This window comes from Alosa sapidissima, chromosome 11 (genome assembly GCF_018492685.1).
Source record: "Alosa sapidissima isolate fAloSap1 chromosome 11, fAloSap1.pri, whole genome shotgun sequence".
Taxonomy (NCBI): domain Eukaryota; kingdom Metazoa; phylum Chordata; class Actinopteri; order Clupeiformes; family Clupeidae; genus Alosa; species Alosa sapidissima.
Genome location: NC_055967.1, coordinates 29,616,225 through 29,635,869, shown reverse-complemented (window position 1 = coordinate 29,635,869; position 19,645 = coordinate 29,616,225). Strand labels below are relative to the sequence as shown.

The 19,645-nt window shown below is 42.6% G+C and overlaps 1 protein-coding gene across 1 annotated transcript; it reads left to right on the top strand.

The window, feature by feature from the left end:
- The first annotated feature begins 307 nt into the window (after window positions 1-307).
- Window positions 308-1,890, top strand: LOC121724275 (achaete-scute homolog 1b-like). The gene has a single exon (XM_042110713.1). The coding sequence runs from the start codon at window positions 515-517 to the stop codon at window positions 1,115-1,117; it is 603 nt and encodes a 200-aa protein (XP_041966647.1). The 5' UTR covers window positions 308-514; the 3' UTR covers window positions 1,118-1,890.
- The last annotated feature ends 17,755 nt before the right edge of the window (window positions 1,891-19,645 follow it).

Here is a 19,645-nt window from a genome sequence, read left to right as displayed (position 1 = left end):
CTGTCAAATTCAAAAGACATTTCAAAGCAGCAAACACATTCACTGTTCATTCTCTGCTATTATCTCTCCGTCTTTTCGCCTTGTCGTGAGGCGTTTGAATCCACCAATAGGCTTTCAGCTCGGAGATATTGGGATGTAAATGAGCGCAGCGCGTGCTCTCGGTGCTCTGAAAGCGCTGGATTGTTTATTGAGCTCCTGGAGCCACGCGCCTGGCTCGCGGAGTCGGTGAGCAGAAGAATCACCCAGCGGGGCGGGGTCTCCCACAGAAGCGTGCATCTTTAAAGGGGTGGGGTGTCAGACGCGTGTTGAAAAAGCGGAGTGCTGCCAAAGTTTGTATCAGATCGGCGACTGACGCGAGCCTCGTCAAGAGTTGGACCATAACACAAAGAAAGCCCCCGTTACGCACACAGCACAAGTACGGTGTAGTCTACAGCTACGTTGGCTTTCCAAAACACAGTACTCGGGAATTCCTTGGGTGGCGATTGCTGATTTTTTTTTTTATCTGCAACTCGGGATGGAGAGCACCACCATCACAACTACGGAGATGGCACCAGGTGTGTGTTCCTTCGGACTCTCTGAGCGGCGTGCCACCATCACTCTGCACGCTCCAGCGCAAGAGTGCACTTTGCCAACCGCGGCAGCATACCAAAGCAAGACGAAGGTGCTGAAAAGACAGCGCTCCAGGTCGCCCGAGCTGTTGCGCTGTAAGAGGAGACTCAGCTTCAATGGGCTTGGCTACACCATTCCGCAGCAGCAGCCCGTGGCGGTGGCCAGGCGAAATGAGCGCGAGAGGAACCGGGTCAAGCAGGTCAACATGGGCTTCCAGACCCTGCGCCAGCACGTGCCGAACGGGGCCGCCAACAAGAAGATGAGCAAGGTGGAGACTCTTCGCTCCGCCGTAGAGTACATCCGCGCGCTCCAGCAGCTCTTGGACGAGCATGACGCGGTCTCGGCGGCGTTCCAGTGCGGTGTCCCGTCGCCGACTCTCTCCACTACCTACTCTGCGGACCCAGAGTCGCCTCAGTCATCTTACTCCTCCGACGAAGGAAGTTATGAGCACCTTAGTTCGGAGGATCAGGAACTCCTGGATTTCACCACTTGGTTCGACAGATACTGATGTTATTTTTTGTTATGAAAAAATGACAAGAACTCAATCAACTGTGGCATTGCAAGTGTGATGAGAAGAGACGCCTCCTTTGGACTCGTGGGAGGATACAACCAGACTGGGCAACTCTCTGTCACTCTTACAGTCGCGGATTTACAGCACTGCCTTCGTAACCACCAGGAGAGAGAAAGTGCTCGTCCAGGAGTTGTAGGGCTAGGATGCTAGGATGAAGACCTGGAGTCTTTCCTTGACATCTATATTTTTTAAAGTGCAATTGACAAGTAGGGCACAGTCAGCCGAAACCGAAATGAACACTTAATTCAACCTACACAACATGGTGGTCCTACAAATTGCTCACTATCAACTTCAGAGAACAAGGAACACGGCACAATTGAGAGACTTTTCATCCTTGACAGTGAACATTTTGGAGGATGACTCTCCCTTTTATCAAAGAAAATAATGATCTACTGTTTTTAACTGTATTAGGCCTATACGATGCATTGTTAAACATGAAGACTTATTTTTGTACATTAAGTCCAACAGTTATCACTGCCTCCCTCGGTCAGTGAGGACTACTAATGAATTAGTGATCTGCACCACTTTTTCTAGTCGGGTAATCCACTGGTTCAAACTGGATACTACTTGGCATGTTTGTGTCGATGTATGAGAAGTGTATCGAATAGCCTAATACTATTTCTTCATGTTAAAGATTAAGGGTACATGGTATGGAGATTTTTTCACAATGTATGCACTTGCTCTCCGTTTTCTGTAGACTAAAGTGTACATATTCGATTTTACAGATATATTTTGTGTAAAAAAATCTAAATAAAGATTTCTCTATTTATACATACCACCATTGTCTGATTATTCTTTGAATTATTTCCAGATGTTATAGGCCCATATTCTACTGACCATGATGACATGAGTATGGTGGTCAAGCAATACGACTATTTTTTACACCATAAAAATAATTAACACAGAACCATTAAAGAGCCCCTAAACAGAGCCAGAGGGTGACCTGTCAATGAATTTATGACCAGTTCCAGAAAGGTTTCAAACTGGTAGCCTACAACAATGATATATGACTAATATGCAAAGACACAGCTGTCTGGAGAAAAGCGTCGAAAAGACGCGCGTCCCTGAGTCAAAGAGTAAGATTAATATGCAGTCTCGCTCAGTATGTTGTGAATTTATTGTTCTTGCTCAGTAACCCAAAAGTGCCTTTTACGGGTGGGGTATCCCTCCCCTTTTTATAATGATTCACTTTGAAATAGGGTTCGGACAAGCCAGCGGGGACAATAATGGGTCAAAATTCTTATTGCCCGACTGAGATCAATCTAAATGAAATCGTGGATGTAGGGTACTTGTATCCCCGACTGTGTTTTTCAAACTCGCGCACAGCCCAATCAAACAGTCCATCTCACTCAAAACGGAGAGCACAACACCCCATTGTGCGGGCCATTGTGCCCGGCTACTAGCCTCATTATGCGGAGTATGGGTCCCTATTGTAAATAAACAGCAATGCCAAGTCCAATCAAGCAGAAAAAAGAATAACGAGTTTAATTCCACCTGCAGTTTTTGCATTTCAAACGCGATGGTAAAACAACTTGAAAAGCTCGAATCTGTAATGACCCATGGAATTATCCAGAAATGGTCCTGCCATACACGACAATCGCAAATTATAGACCAGGCTTAGGTCATGCATAGAAATGTTAGTTTTAAGTGTGGTAGTACCGGCCTAAAACGCACAGAAATATAATACTATAGGCCTCTCGCCACTCGCGCGCGCGCGCGCGCGCGCACACACACATACGCATCAGTGTGGATGCAGGTGTGTGCCACGTGCCTGCACTTAGTGACCGCTATCCTCAGCCTCTCATTGGCTAATGGCTTGCGGCAGTCCACGGGTTGCATGAAGTCTGACAGCCCACCTTAAAAAATATTATGTCAATGATTAATGGTACCAATTATTCATTTCTTTATAGAAGAACTATGTCCCACAATTGAATAGAGAGTGAAAAAAAAACACCCGGTGGCGTAAGTGTCTTACTGAGTATGTGAAATGCTGCATTTTATGGCTTCTCTTACCAGACAAGAACTAAAGGCCTCATGTTGTTTGTTTTATGCGGTCATGTTTGTCTCTTGACCGGTGCGTGATTGTTTTATAGGCTACTTTCAATAGTAAGGGTAGTGACCATTTAGCGCAATGATCATACACTTACTCATCCATCAGTCTCGGTCATTTCAGAGAGTCTCATTTTAATAACCATACTCTGATACATGTCCTAAGCTTTTGAGTTCTTAGAATAATTCACCATTACAATACAACAGCTAATGCCAACTCACAGCCAGTGGTTTTTTCCTCTTGTAACTACTACTTTATAGTATTTGGTAGAACTAAAAACATTTTGCTACTTTTTGATATCCTACTTAGATGTCATTTTTTACATTCATTCTGTAATGCTATGAGAACCCTAGAGGCTGAATGGAGTGGTTAGTATGTAAGACGAGATAGGAATTCCATGAAATAGGATAGTGGGGGCAGTTGATTCGAGGAACAGAGCAAGGGCATGAGCTCAGCATTTACCTGATGTCCTCACCTGCAGCAATTGCAGGAAATGGACGGAAGAGCTGACAGGCTATCCAATTCGCGTGCATCATTTAGTCTCACTGTTTGTTTGTGTGGGGGTGTGGCATGGTCATGGAGCAGATAAGTGAGCCACTGTGCTTGTAAAGTGAGGGCTGTGGACTTTGGCTGTGGTCTTGCCATCCCATGTAATCCCACCTGGGCATCTCCATTTTACACGCTACGATAAAGGGGTCATGCCGCAGGAAATAACCCCCGCCCCCCCTTTTTCCGGGTGCCTTTCAAATAAGATTATGTCGATGAGACTAGGAGACATACAGGGCTTTTCTCATTTGACTGTTCCCTTACCTGCCTGTACTGGCCATAGAAAGGAAATGGTCTTAGAGAGCTCAGGTGAATTAGAAACGTGTATCAATTCTATCATTTGGTATCACTAGAACCGTCATTTTATGTTGATTGAGAAGAGTTACGTGATTAAGCGAATGGTTATTGTCATTTTACTGTAATGAAGTACAGGGGCTCTAGCACCTGCCCTTTTGCCCCTTTGATGTCCAAGTGCCCTTTTGACAAGACCCGTTTTTTACTTTTTACAATTTGTAATACTTCCGCTAGTTCCAACGTGAATATTCGCTAAAATGTCTCATTAACAGTTTGTGAAATTAGACATTTACAAAAATAAAAAAAATCTGTGTTAATTGAAATGCCTTGCGGCCACCAATCCGTGACGTCATACATTCAGTGAACTCTCAGAAGGTGCACGCAGGCACAGTGCTGTAGGAGACGTTTGGGAGCACGGTAAGGTCACTTGGCAGTTAGCCTATCTGAACATGCAATAGTATTCAGCTTAGAGATAGAGAATAAAATGTTTAAAGTTGTTTCATGTTTAATGAAGTAGGCTATCAAACCCGTTTTATCCATCTCATGGTCCATCCATTTCAATAACCTGGCAGCTTCGAAAATCTAAGGCTGAACGTTCATAACATATTCTGTTTAGGTTACTATGTTATAGTAGCTTAGTAGACCTAGTTCATATAACAGAGTAGGCAAACCTTTTCTAAATCGTCATAAGCCGATGACATAGGCTACTGTAGTTGTTTAACTAACCCAACTCCACACGTCATTCTCTGTTTACAGTAGGCTACATTACGCGTCATTTCACTCAGTGGCCACACGCACACAGAGGCGGACAGAGTACACAGCTTCATTACTTGAGTAAAAGTACAGATACCCTTTGCTAAATTTGACTCAAGTACAAGTAAAAGTACAACAGTCAGATGTCTACTTAAGTAAAAGTACTGAAGTACTTGTTTTTAAAAGTACTTGAGTATCAAGAGTACAAGAGTACATTTTCTAAATATTGCATTACTACTGCCACAGTGCTCACATTTATGTACAGAATCGTCCTACATGGAGTTATGAAAAATGTTAATGTTGGAGAATAAAAGGAATTGAAAGTAAAATCAAGTAATTTTCATATTTTTACCATGTTGCCAGTGATGGGCAGTATTTCTAATATATGTATTTAAAATACATATTTCAAATACAAAATACTATTTTGTAATTGAAACACTTGAAGCGAAAACTATCATTAACTTGTTCAGAAAATTTAAATAGTCTGGCGAGGTGGCGCCACAGGTTGGCACATTCCCAGGATTGACCTGCTGCATCTTCATCAATTGTTTCGTCCATGGTTTCGTCTCTTATCTAAATTTGACCATGGAGTTGACTTTGGCGGAAAGCTCAAGGTGATTGCTGATAGGCTGTCCCAATCAGTGGCGCCTGCACAATCCAATCACGTTTGAGAGGGAAACAACAAATTGAGGGTTACCGAGATTTTTCTTTTTTCCTTTTTTTTTAGAAGTAACGGGTACTCACGGTTATGGATAGAAATGTAGTGGAGTAAAGAGTACAATATTTGCCTCTCAAATGTACTTGAGTAAAGTCATGAGTACTCCCCAAAAATGATACTCGAGTAAAGTACAGATCCCTCAGAATTGTACTGAAGTACTGTACTCAAGTAAATGTACTCCGTTACTGTCCGGCTCTGCACGCACAGCACGTAAATCTGCAAGACACCAGCTTGCTAATGGTGGTAGTTCACTGTGATAAACATTACAATTATAGCCTGACAAGCCAGACTAGGCAATAACATATTTGCTGCCGCTAGGGTGCGTCTAGATTTCTAGGCTATTAAAATTAGCTTTGAATTTAATCAATAAGATGTAGCCTTATAGCCTATGATCTCTGTGTAGACAAGAACATTTTGTTCCATGTGCCCTTTTTAAATTTGAGCCCCTGCCCCTTCAAAGGTCTCTGCACGCCCCTGTCTGTGCGTGAAATTACGTGAAATAGGGTTTTCAGAGCATGTTAGAATATCATGAAGAATATCATGAAGAACCTATAGGGTTTTCAGAGCATGTTAGAATATCATGAAGAAATCGGACCAAGGCAATAAAAACGTTTCAAGATTCATATCACTATAATGAAGATACAATATTAGTTATATGGATAGTGATCTATAAAACAGATGGCCAATTTAAATATCTTTTATAATATTTTGACTTTAATTGCATAGATTAATTTTAAGAATTCAAACCATTTCACAAGCCCAGTGAGGCCTTTTTTATCCGCACAAAATTAAACAAGAGAACAAGCCATTCCAGTATTATGTACATATTCATTTAGTCTCAGAGGTACTGTAAGAACTATAAAAAAAAAATATCAATCGACTAACCAACATTGGAAACTTTGCTAGTGCTCACTCATTGGTCTTTTGTGATGTATGTGATCAAAGTAGCTGAAAAGAGAAAGATGACTCAAGTAGCCTTGGGATGCCTTGGGATGCCTAGGCTGGTAATGATTAAGCCAAGAAAATACACAGTATAGAAATAGCTGCAAGAGGGGGCCATTTATAATGTCTGGGCACTGTTACAATACTGCCCGTTCCACTGTGCAAATACACTGCCGCTGGTTGTTGAAGACAAGGTGGGCAGAGAGAGAGGCTAGCCTGGGTGACTATTAAACACAGTCCAGGGGCTAGCCTGGGTGACTATTAAACACAGTCCAGGGGCTAGCCTGGGTGACTATTAAACACAGTCCAGGGGCTAGCCTGGGTGACTATTAAACACAGTCCAGGGGCCACTTATCAGATACCGGTGTCTGTCATTCTTGCACCTGGCCCCGTGTCTTAGGTCAGAGAGTATAAGGGAGTTAGGGGACAACCACAACACACAAACACACATACACAGACATTGTAGAAAATACTAGGCTATACGAATGAGCCACTTGAGACATACTGTGTTTATTGAAAGCATAAAAGCATCAAAATCAAACAAACACAGTTTCTATTAACATTAATGCATGAAAGTGTTTATTTTGACTGAATTGAATGTGAGTTCTTATTTGCTTATGCATTTGCCATACATCTGTTTAATTAGGTCTGAGGGTCCCTTGCTTGGTTTCGATATCCAGGTCCAGCACTTGATGGCTTATCAAATGCACAGGTTTCAGTTGATGTTACCAGATCATGTCAGAAAGTCACTACGGTGTAGAGCTGCTCTGTTCCTGGGGGATAAAAGCCCTGAAGCAGGACAAAAAGTAAGTCAGTCAGTGAACTTCTGCCTTTTTTAAATGTAATCATTGAAATCTCTCTCTTTTTCTTGCTCTCTTTCTCTCTCTCTCTCTCTCTCTCTCTCTCTCTCACACACACACACACACACAAACACACACACACACACACACAGTCAAATGTTTAACCTCACCTCACACTGTCAACTGACACACCACTGTGTTGCACTGAAAGAACCTAAACTTGAGACAACCTAGAATGGGGCAGGAAGGATTGGGGTGCCTGATTTGGATGAGGTGCTGTGTGTTGATTGGGGGATGAGTAGCCCGGGGGTGTTAGTGTGTGGGGAGAGGTGTGTGTGTGTGTGTGTGGGGGGGGGGGGGCATGGTAGCTGTGATTTGCATGGACCATTGTGCCGCACAAGTTTAGATGCTTTTTTTCCCGTGAGGGTCTTTTGGCCATTTACTTCCAGTCTGGCTGGCTGTTACGGCCTGTGAATAGTCGCCGCTCCAGGGCCACACAAAGCCCCTTTTGTGCTGCAGCCGCACCGTATTCATCATGTAAGGCCTGTAAGACAAATCTGATTGGACGTTCCTGTCACTTTGATGTGAGGCCAGAGGGGCGAGAGGCTGAGCTATGGCGAACTTCACTCCTCTTGTGCTCCCCTCCTCTGCACTGATACGGTGGTGGGGTCGAAGGGAGCGCAGGAGAGGGGAGGAGGACAGGGAGGTGGACTGAAGAAGAGGAAGGAGGGGGTCGTCGTTATTATGTTCAAGAGAAAAAAATCATAATAAATTCTTCAGTCATCCTCCCCAAAAAAGGGGGTCGAGATGATTGACACTACTTTACTTTGGCCCCAACAAAAGCCCTGATTTCTGCGGAATACCAAATGAATGGTTCAAGTGTGGATTCTATTGAAACTATTTTAATCTCCCTCTATTTCTCTTGCCACTCTCTCTCTCTCTCTCTCTCTCTGTTTCTCTTACTACCACTTACTATCTCCTACTCTCACTCTCTCTTTTCATCCTGGGGTCTGTCAGTCCCTTTGTCTGGACCCGTCTTGATTTACAGGCTAATTCTGCAGTGGCGGAACCGCTAATTGTGCTCCATTAGGTCCAGTGCTGGCGTGTTCCTGCACCACTGAGATTTATGTCCGCCTAATTGCTCTCATTCTGGCCTCCAGACCTCAGTGGGTCAGATCCAGGAACTGGGCCTGGGCTTGTGGGGGTGATGTGTGGAGGTAGGGTTTTGGGGTGGGGTGGGGTTTTGGGGCTGCTAGGGGCTTGTCTTTTGGTTGAGATTTGGAAGTCCTTTCCAATAGTTCTGGCCTTACGGCTTTAGCGTCCTGCTTGTTTCATGGACTCAAATGGGTCATGCTAATTACAACTGACTATGTGACTTGCTTTTTGTGTAATGATCCTTTTGGACTGAGATTTAGCAATTGAGCCTGTAGTGATTGTACAGTCTCTTGCATTAGCTTTACCATACTGACCACATCAGCTTGTAAACTAACTAACTAAATCAAAAACATTGATAGACTACAATTTAAATATCTCACTCTGTGCCATTAAATGACGAATAACTATTTTTCCATGTTTATATGATTACATTTGCAATGTTTTATTTTATAATAATCTTAAATTTGTGTGGAGAGTGAGGGGCAGTTGGATTCCTCTTTGTTGACTTTAGGTTTGAAGTACTCAGGCACACACCTGGACTGTTTACGATTCGTTAATGACTAAAACATTTTTCTGATAACTTTTTGATTTACAAAATTGTCCTTGTAAATCATGAGAGAGTGTGTCTTTCAAACCATGAGAGTGTGTGTCTTGAGGACTGTCTGTGGGATGCTGCAGAGCCTCAGAGGGCTGTCACCTGTGGTGTATAGAGCCTCCTGCACCTGCAGATCCAGGTCAGGTGGATCTCCCCCGAGCTCTGTGGACTGTGATCTTGAGTCAGACAACACCTCCCTCCACCCCACCCAACCCCCAAGCACTCCTCCCCAAGCTGCACTTAGCTAACGCTGACAAGCCAATATGGAGTTACGTAAGTGTCAGCTAACTAACGCTATGTGCTAATGATTTCCCCCCCAGTTTCTGTAGCCCTTAACGGTACAGTTATAGCACCGGACCTGTCCTCACAGCTGTTATGCATCGACTGTATGATATAATCCTTTCATAATTGAGTGTTTTCCCCTTCTAAGGGCGTGTTTGGACCTGCCAGACTAGAGCAGAGGGAGTCTCTCTGAATACCAGTCTATTAGCCGGCCTCCGCCCAGTATAGGTTAACCCACATTCTCCTTTGAGATGCTCAGTTGAATAATGATGTGACATGGTTGCGGTTGTGTGTTTAGAGCAGGGTAACCATGATGATGTAGCTTTGTTTGACATTTGCCAGTGTGTTGTATTGTGCTGTATTGTCTGTTGCAAATGTCACCTTATTGTGTGTATGTATTTGGTAAATGGGATGTTCTCAGTGACATGTCTCTATAGAGTTCCTCACTTTAAATGACTCACTTTTCCACTATATTCTTCCACGTTTTCTGCTAGCCTAAGTAACCACTCTATTCTTCCTTTCCTGCTATTCCCATTCTCCCCATCCCTCTTTTCCAGTGTGGAGTCATTCTTTATAGTAAATTCTCTGCTCATCTTCCTCTTCCTCTCTCTAGCATCCAGCCTCTTGCCTTCTGTTTCTGTTTCCTCCTCCGTCCTGTCTTTGCCCCTACTCCTATAGGCCGTTTCAAGAGAGTTCCATTATCAGCATCATAGTTCCATTATCAGCATCACCACAAGGCTTCCGTTTTAACATTCCATATGTTATCTTAATGAAGCGGAAGTAGATTCGCAACAAAATAGAATGTTCAAGCATTGTTTTTGTTTTTCTTGTTGAAAGGGTATAGTGGACTGTGACTTACATTTACTGTATGAAGGTCCTGCCCTGCAGTGTCTTTGGACATCTTTAGAGCCTCACAGTCATCATGACTGACTGTACTGTACTATACAGGCTCTGTAGGTTTCTCTTGTATAGTTTGAAAATAAGACATGATGACATAGATAAACACACAGATAGATAAACACTTATCTATGTAAACCTGTTGTCAATATCTCTGTCAATGCATCTACACACACACACACACACACACACACACACACACACACACACACACACACACACACACACACACACACACACACACGTACACACATACATACATATTCATACATGCACACAGTTACACATATAGTCCATGAGCCACAGGGGGTCGTCACTACCACTTGGGGGGGGGGGGGGGGGGGGGCAAATTCTCACTATATTTTTCTGAAAGCTACATATCTCTGGAGTATAAAATGGTATGATAGCAAGTTGGATCTTGTAGCTTTGTGGCTGTACAGGCCTTCAAAGTTGACCTCTGATTTGAAAAAAAAAAGAAAATTCCGCCTATTGGCTTTTTATGTTAAAACGCTCATAAGAGCCCAGAAAATAATCCAAATCTTATTATTACTGATGCATATGTGGTGTTTGATGTTGGCATACATATTTTGACTCATTATGTGATTTTGCTATTCAGTTTGGTTGATAAAATTCAAGATTTATGTGCAAAAAAAAGTTTGAGTTTTCAGAGCAACATGTTATGGCAATACCTGAACGCAGACCTTATTGATCATTACTATTCTACCTTCCTTACTTTCAATTGCGAGTTGAAATTAATGTTAAATGATGACATACATAGGTCTGCAGTACAAATGTTTTTTAAATTGTAGCTGAAACGAGTACAAAGGATCTTTAATCTATTCATTGAATTCATCGTCAGAACAGGAGCACAGAGGATGCCATCTCTATGGCACTTCACTCTGCCCTGTCCCACCTTGACAATAGCAACACCTATGTAAGAATGCTGTTCATTGACTTCAGCTCAGCGTTCAACACCATCATCCCCTCCAAACTGATCACCAAACTCAGTGAACTGGGCATCAATACCTCCCTCTGTAACTGGATTCTGGACTACTTGTATTGCATTCATTGTGTCTACACTTGATAAATAAGTTTGGTTTTTCTTTTATCACATACACATATATTGGTAGATGTTTTTTCTTTACCTTGACATGTTTCGATGTATACCGTCTTCATCAGAAGGTCACACGGTGGAGTAGTGTGACACATTTTTATCAGCTGATGTTGTTACGGAGGTGTGATCCACCTGTCAGTTTTTTGACAGGTGGACCACACCTCCTGCTGTCAGTCAGCCACCCCCCAGGACGGCACTCCAGGTATGGGAGAGCATATACGCTCCCTCATCTCTGTTCATCGTCTTTGGGCTCCGATTTCTTATTTCAATCGCCTCCTTTATCCAGCGGTGGTATCGGTTGTTCTCCTGCTTAATGACTCTGGCATGCAGGAGGTGTGGTCCACCTGTCAAAAAACTGACAGGTGGATCACACCTCCGTAACAACATCAGCTGATAAAAACGCGTCACACTACTCCACCGTGTGACCTTCTGATGAAGACGGTATACATCGAAACATGTCAAGGTAAAGAAAAAACATCTACCAATATATGTGTGTGTGATAAAAGAAAAAACAAACTTATGGATTCTGGACTTCCTAACCAACAGACCTCAGTCTGTTAGGTTAGATAATCACACCTCCTCAACCATCGAACACCAGTGTACCACAGGGATGTGTGCTGAGCCCTCTCCTCTACTCCCTCTTCACCTACGACTGCACACCTGTACATGGCTCTAACACCATTGTCAAGTTTGCAGATGACACTACGGTGATTGGGCTCACCAGCGTCTCTTCTTTCTGAGGTCCATCTGTCTCCTCAGATCCTGGTGAATGTCTACCGCTACACATCACCGGTTCCTCACTCCCCTCCATCAAGGCCATCCAGGGCAAGCGATGCTTGCGTAAGGCGCGCATCATCAAAGACTGTTCTCACCCCAACCACAGACTGTTCACCCCACTCCCCTCCGGGAGGCGTTACAGGTCTCTCCACATCCGAACCAGCAGGTTCAGAGGAAGCTTCTTTCCTGCGGCTGTCCCCCTACTGAACTCTAGCTCTGCATCCCGGTGACATCCAACAAACTAAGCCCCCATCACCCCCTGCCCCGCCCCCGCCTGATGCCTCCTTGCCTGTGCCTGTTGAGGTGTCCACGACCATGGCAACCTTGACAGGGACAACAAGGAGGTTGTCCCTGTCAAGGTTGCCATGGTCGTGGACACCTCAACAGGCACAGGCATGCAGGAGGTGTGGCCCCCCCCCCCCCCCACAACTGCACTACCCTATCCCACCCATCTATCCCATCCATCTATTTATTTACAAATGTAGATACTGTAATTACACTTATACTGTACATAGCCATATTCTACTGCTTTTCATCCTGCACATACACTTATTATTAATACTATTGTAATGTTACTGTTACTGTTTCTGCACTACAATGGTACTGTTACCACACTGCATATAGTTGTACTGTACATATCTGTCTATATGGTTCATGCTAAATATCCATATTTATTCAGTTTTTCTGTAATATATTCTGTTAATACACTGCATATATCTATATTGTTCTTACTACTACTATAATGGTACCGCCACTACATTGCACATACCTGTACATGTTGTTCATACATTGTTCATATTACAGTACATAGCCATATTTATTCTGCTCTTATAAGGTAACTGCTAATACACTGAACATATTTATATTTAATTTATGCTACTCTAAACCACCTTCTGCAAAACAACTTTATACTACTGTCTACACTGCACTATATTTCTTGTCCTGTCTATGCACCACCTGTCTATACTGTGTATATCACATTGCACTTTTCTGCTTTTTTGCACTTCTGGTTAGACGCAAACTGCATTTTGTTGTCTCTGTACTTGTTCTCTGCACAATGACAATAAAGTTAAATCTAATCTAATTTAATCTAAACAAATATCTGCCTCTGCTTTGCCTCTTTACGGATCATGCTATGAATAGCAGCAGCAATGTCTGCATAAATGAGACATTGTTATTGACCTTCTGGACCAGAGACATTCCATCAATGATTGTTGCTGTATTATATTCATCTGGAAGATTATCTGATAGTGATGCAAGTTTCTGCAAATGCTTTGCAAGTGCTGCTTTAGAGGTTTTCCTTGGGGTCCCCTCAGGTGTCGCCAAGGTCAAAGAGGGTGACAAAAGACTTCTCTCATGTCCAGTCTTTAACATGATGGTCTTGCCATGTGCCTGTGTTTTCTTTTTTGACTCATGCTCGTAAATGTCTTTAATTTTTGCTTTGTCAATGTATCATGGAATTTGTGCTTAGGTGTATCTGACTCCAGCCTCTATGTCATGATCTTTGCCTGTAGGATGAGCCTGAATCAGATCATCCCTCACCTCGTGTTGCTTTGCCTGCTGTAGATATGCAAATTAACTCATGTTCCTCTGAAAATGGATTGATCCAATTTCAGTTTCTGTCTCATCAGATCTAACTGTGTAGAATTTTTAAAACTGTTGTAAATGTATGTTGCCTACTTGTAGATCAAGTCTTGGAAAATAGTTATTATTTCTTTTCACTGGAAATGATTTTAACATCAGATGAAAGACAATTTTAAGTATGATAATAATAATAATAATAATAATAATAATAATAATAATAATAATAACTAGATGTACCGCATAGCGGTACAAAATATGACCGCCGCTCAGTCCTGTACATCCATTCCGCGAAAATAAATCATATTAATGAATTTGTCTCCATTTTCTACTCCATCCCCCACTCTTGAAACTTTTGTGTATGCTTGTTTGAAATGTGTGTTTCCGGGCTGCACACAAAATAGCCTACTGGCGTCTATTGAGATATCCACGCACTGGCGCCCCCCATGCGACGTGTTCGCCCCCCGGTTTCAACTATATAAGGTAGGCCCTATGCTAGGCCTATTACACAACATAAATTGTCACTAGGCTATGCTGGCGACCCAAATAAAATCTCCTTTGGGAACCAATGGCTTACAGTATCAAGCGGACTTAAGCTGCCACCTATTGGCGAAAAGTTATTAGTTTTGCATATCAGTAGTAATACATTTCATGATGCACAGCTGTGTGAATCACGGAAAGCGCAAATGAAGTGGACACTTCTAAATGGAACCCAACCCACTGTACAGTAGCTCAAGGTCTGTGGCTAAAGCAGCCATAATGAAAGCGTTATCATTGTTTGGATACTTCACACACACGTGTTTTTTAATCGCATAGACTACAACTACCAAGCTGGAATCAAAGCACATCGATTCCCCTCTCACACCCTAAACACGCACTTCGAACAAACAAAAAGCGTCTCAGTCTCACGGTATAGCTATAGGCAAAACTGTATCGGACCGGTGTAAATCATCCATCGTAATTCGCAAAGAATGATTTTTGTAGCACGTGCAACAAATATGTGTAGGTAGCCTACAGCCCTGTCCTGGATACATCTCTCAACGTGCCCTCTAAAACATTTGGTTTAAATGGAGATGTAGATCATCACGGGTGCGTTAATAAATCTACATTGCGGCGAGTTGACACAAATGATTTACTTTGACGAATTTATGTAGTTTCAGTTACTTTACTTTGAGCCATGCTCTTCCTTACTTGAATCACCTTTGAAAATAGAGGATTGAAGTAGCCATGGGTGTTTGGGAATGAACGTTGACTCGATGCTTTTTGAGACTTTGAGCAGAAATGTCCTAGCCCGCTGTTTAGGATGCATCATTAACAGGTTATCTTTCAGATAGCCTATATTTTCCATTAGAAAACCATCACGTAGCGAACGTGTTGTGGCTAACTCACTTCTCCTGTTAGTAGCCTAGGTTATGGTTATAAGCAAATGAGATGACAGTCGAAAGATTCAATTAGTGCTGTTATCAATTTGCTTGGTAGCCTATATGGTTTTCTACAAATACATCAAATTGGCCTCCATCACTCAACCAATGCTAATGGTAACCTACGTCCTAGGATATAATTTAAGATTAACGTAGCCTACCTACAGTAAAACCAAGCATGTCCGATAAACATTCTCAGATTTATTTCAGCTTCAAGAAGAAATGGGAATTACATGTCATGCAGAAATCATCCTACCCTTATTAGACGTTCTCTGCGGTAAACTACAGTCTTGTCCTTGTAGGAAGGGTATTGTCTTTCCAACCCACTTTAGATTAACTTCCAACAAAATTACGTCTCACTGCAACGATGCGCCATCTGGTGGACAAACAACTACGTAATGCCAATACTGAAAATGCAGCCAAATTATTATGATGAATATTTGGTTTTCCTTTAATCCTACTAAATTTGTGATTATGTATCGGCCGTTCTAATTGCCGATACCGATGGTATGTGCGTGCCTGTGTGTGTGTGTGTGTGCGTGTTTATACAACAGTTGGGTTCTATGGAACTATTTATTTGTTTCTGATTGGCCGAGAGACGTTCCATGAATTGGAATATCCCTGGACATTTCAACTCAGACTTTGCACAGCTAATAATAAATCACTCCGCGATACAATGCGAAGATTTGACACAATGTTCTCATCCCAGCTCTCCACTATTTCAAGCAATGGGTCCCTATCTTTTACGGTCTATGGTTACTCCTTAGCCAACCATAACGAAACAGTGCTTCACCACATCTGTGGATTAAGCCACACAGTCAACTCAATGTAAGTAAGATAAACGAGGATGCTAATTGTTCTCAGCATTGCCAGCATTGTGTATAATATGATTGTCACTTGGAGGAGACTTGTAGATAACTAACGTTAGCATAGTTAGCTAACCGCTGCTAACCTGCTAGCATCGTCACGTCAGGCTGTGCCCAGTAGTGTAACATTTATTCACCATAAATTAATAAAGTTGAGTGGTTCTGCAATGTAGACTATGTTTCCGTTTTTTTGCAGTACCATGTCCCTTACATGACATGGCCCATCCTTGTAACATGCATGCAGCAAACCTAGATATGAATGTGATTTCAGCCCGACTTTCAACATTTCTTTCAAGAAGACACGTAAACCACAAAGACCCGTAATGAGGGATCTGGAATGTTGGTTACCTAGCAACCAAGACGCTGTCTATTGAATAGGGAACTATTTTTTGGTGCGTAAGAACGATGTCGATATTAACATTTTTAAACAATAACGGGATGTTTTCAGATTATTTAGTTTGTGGTAGAATTGTTGTATAAAAGCAATATAGCACTCGTGATCGTGGGATTGGTCATGGATATTCCCACGGCTGTTGTTGCCTGCGCCACTCGAAGAGAGGGGTGATTAAAGCAGAATGATATTGCATTTTTTATTTTTTACCAGGGGGGTGCAAATCACAAATGAGTGATTATGGGCTAGGTTGATGTGGGCCCTTGAGACCAACATACCATAAAAATGTCTTCATCCTCGGTGCCACGGTTCAGGTAGTTATTTAGGAAAAACTGCATTTGGGTTTCGGGGGGCCCAGCGTGGGGGGGTTGGGGGATTGTGGCCCCCGGGGACCTGACCAAAAATTCAGGAAGTAGATGGCGGGGGAAAAAAACAATCACTATATGACCGCTTCGCTAGCTTTGCGGTCATAATAATAATAATAATAATAATTGTACATAATGATAACAATGTGTAAAGTATGAATATTTTCACCAACCAGTTCATCTGCATCTCATTCCCACTTTCTTACTAGTCAAAAGTACAACTGAAATGTATAATGTAGATCATTTTAGCACCTGCGATGCAATTACCATAATTTACCAACTATTAGCTGCAGCTTATACATTGATTTTGCAAAATTTCTTCAGCTATGAGGTTAATACACGGGGGCAGTTAAAATGGTATATGGTTTTGTTTCTTTTAACTTGCATAAAACACTGTCCTGTGGCTTATACATAATACGGCTAATACACAGGAAATTACTGTATGTACCTAGACATTATAAAATTATAATATTTATGTTAAGCTGGGTACATGTGGTGATGTGAACAATTTTAATATATTTCTTGAATGTAAAGGTAATATGTGATTGGTAATCATGATGTTTGGATCTCTTGGAATATCTCTTATGGGTAGTTTCAATAAAATACTAATTTACTGATTTTTGGGGTGTTTCCGAATAGTACATTTACAAATAGTAAATAGCATAGCAATGCAGACCTATGTAATCATTTGTATTTCAAGTCTCTGCTGGGAGGTAGGAAGGTATACAGTAAATTGATTAATGAGGTAGTGGGCATTTCAAGTAGTGCTGCAACACGTTGTGTCTCTAAAAACGTAGATTTGCTCATTATTACACATAAATCTTGAATTTTATCAACCAAAATGAAAGGCAAAATCACATAATGATTCAACATATGTATGCCAACATCAAACACCACATATGCATCAGTAATAATGAGGTTTGGATTATTTTCTGGGATCTTATGAGTGGTTTAACAAAAAAAAGCCAATAGGCGGAATTTCCTTTTTTCAATTCAGAGGTCAACTTTGAAGGCCTGTACAGCCACAAAGCTACAAGATCCAACTTGCTATCATACCATTCTATACTCCAGAGATATGTAGCTTTCAGAAAAATATAGTGAGAATTTGCCCCCCCAAGTGGTAGTGACACGCCCCTTTTTGGGCCTGTGCCTCATGGACTAATAGGCTTGCATGCTCTCACACCATACATCCATACACACACAGACACACTGACACACAGACAGACACACACAAACACACGTCCCTCCTACATCTCCATGTACATCCACAGACACCTACATCCACAAACTACACCTACACATGCATCCAGTTTTGCTATTTTCTGCAACAACAACACAAAAACTTTACACAGCAAATCTCCAGTCCATCGTGAGGACCACAGCTGCCCTGTCCTGCCTGTGGTCACCCCCTCCTCACCCCCTGTTAAAATCACCAGGATTAGAGGCATGCCATTCAGGGCCTCCTTTCATTACATTAGTGGCTGACCTCCCCAGTTAATTATCCCGATCGGGCCACAGGCTGGGTCTGCTTTTAATGATCCTGAGTGACACCAAAATGCACCCAGGAATGGACACACAATGGTTAACACACCACAAGGAGGAAGAAAAGACAGATGAAAAGAGAAAGAGAGACAGAGAGAGTGGGACAGGAGATATTGAAAGTGGCATTTACCAGCCCAAGCCTGTCTGTATTGAGGGGAAGGCTGATCTCCTAGGGGCAGCCAAACGTCCACAGACTTCTGTCAGAATATGGTATTGTTCCACATTGATGGAGTGGGCCCTTTTTTAAAGAGCAAAATTGCAGTGTTTCTTGAAAGCTGTGTCAGGGTGAAAAGATTGACGACAGAGAAACGGTTGCACCTCCTAAATAAGATCTTAGACAAAGCAGCCACTGCACAGGAGGACTGCTGTAGAACCATCTGATTGGGACTTTCCTGCCTTCGGGTTAAAACGTTACTGTGAGATGAAATATACACATTAGTGTGTAAAACCCCCGAGATCCGTGTGAACAATAACATCAATTACTGTAGTTAAATAATCAACTCATGGTCTGGCAATGATTGAGACAGTTAAGACAGCATATACGGGTTGTTCAAGTGTCAGGCTGATAAGTATTCAAAACTATGCAAAACATACTACTAGCTACTGCAATTACGTCAAAAGTGTCAATCAGGTACTTTTTCATTGTTCTTCAAAGGGAAAAAAACAAAAGGCTCTTTTCCACACTTGTGCCTGTGTGGCAGGTCGGTTGTAGAGAGAGGCGAGGGCGAGGTGTGAGAGGGCCTGCGGGTTTATTCACCTGCCTTGGGCCTTTGATGGTGTTAGAGGTGGAGCAGCTCTTTTTTTGGAAGGGGGGTGGGGGGCAAAGAGCCCTGTCCCACCTGGTCTAACGCCATCTTACCACCCCCCCCCCCCCCCACCATCCTTCCTCAGTCTGATTTACATTCATCGGCCCCGATGTGTTGCTTCCCCCTCTCCCCACCTGGTTCTGTGCTGCTCAAGACTCACTTATTTGCTCTCTCCGTCGGTGTTTGCGAAGGGATCGCATTTGTTTGCCCATGGCCAACGCGGCCCATATTGAACGCAAACATAATCAAAATCTGAACAGATTGTGCTCACAGTCTCCGCACGGCACTCTAGGCAAATATGACAATATTAAATTCAACTCCAAAAAGGAGATGTTAAAGAAGGGGTTGAGGAGAGGGGATGACTGTTTATTCTTCGTTTTATAAAATCACTTGTCCTCCTAACATTCCCTGTTCTCTCTCTCTCTCTCTCTCTCTCTCCCCCTCTCTCTCTTTGTGTGTATTTACTGGAAGGCAGTGAGCTCCTAGCTGTCTGGCTATGCATATAAAGAGCGTCTCCTTTTTATTTCGTTCATGGCCAAGTGCCAGGCGTCCCCCTTCAAAACTTTCACA

Bases quoted from the DNA above. Each gene is read 5' to 3' on its own strand.
- LOC121724275 (XM_042110713.1), top strand. From the start codon at position 515: ATGGAGAGCACCACCATCACAACTACGGAGATGGCACCAGGTGTGTGT.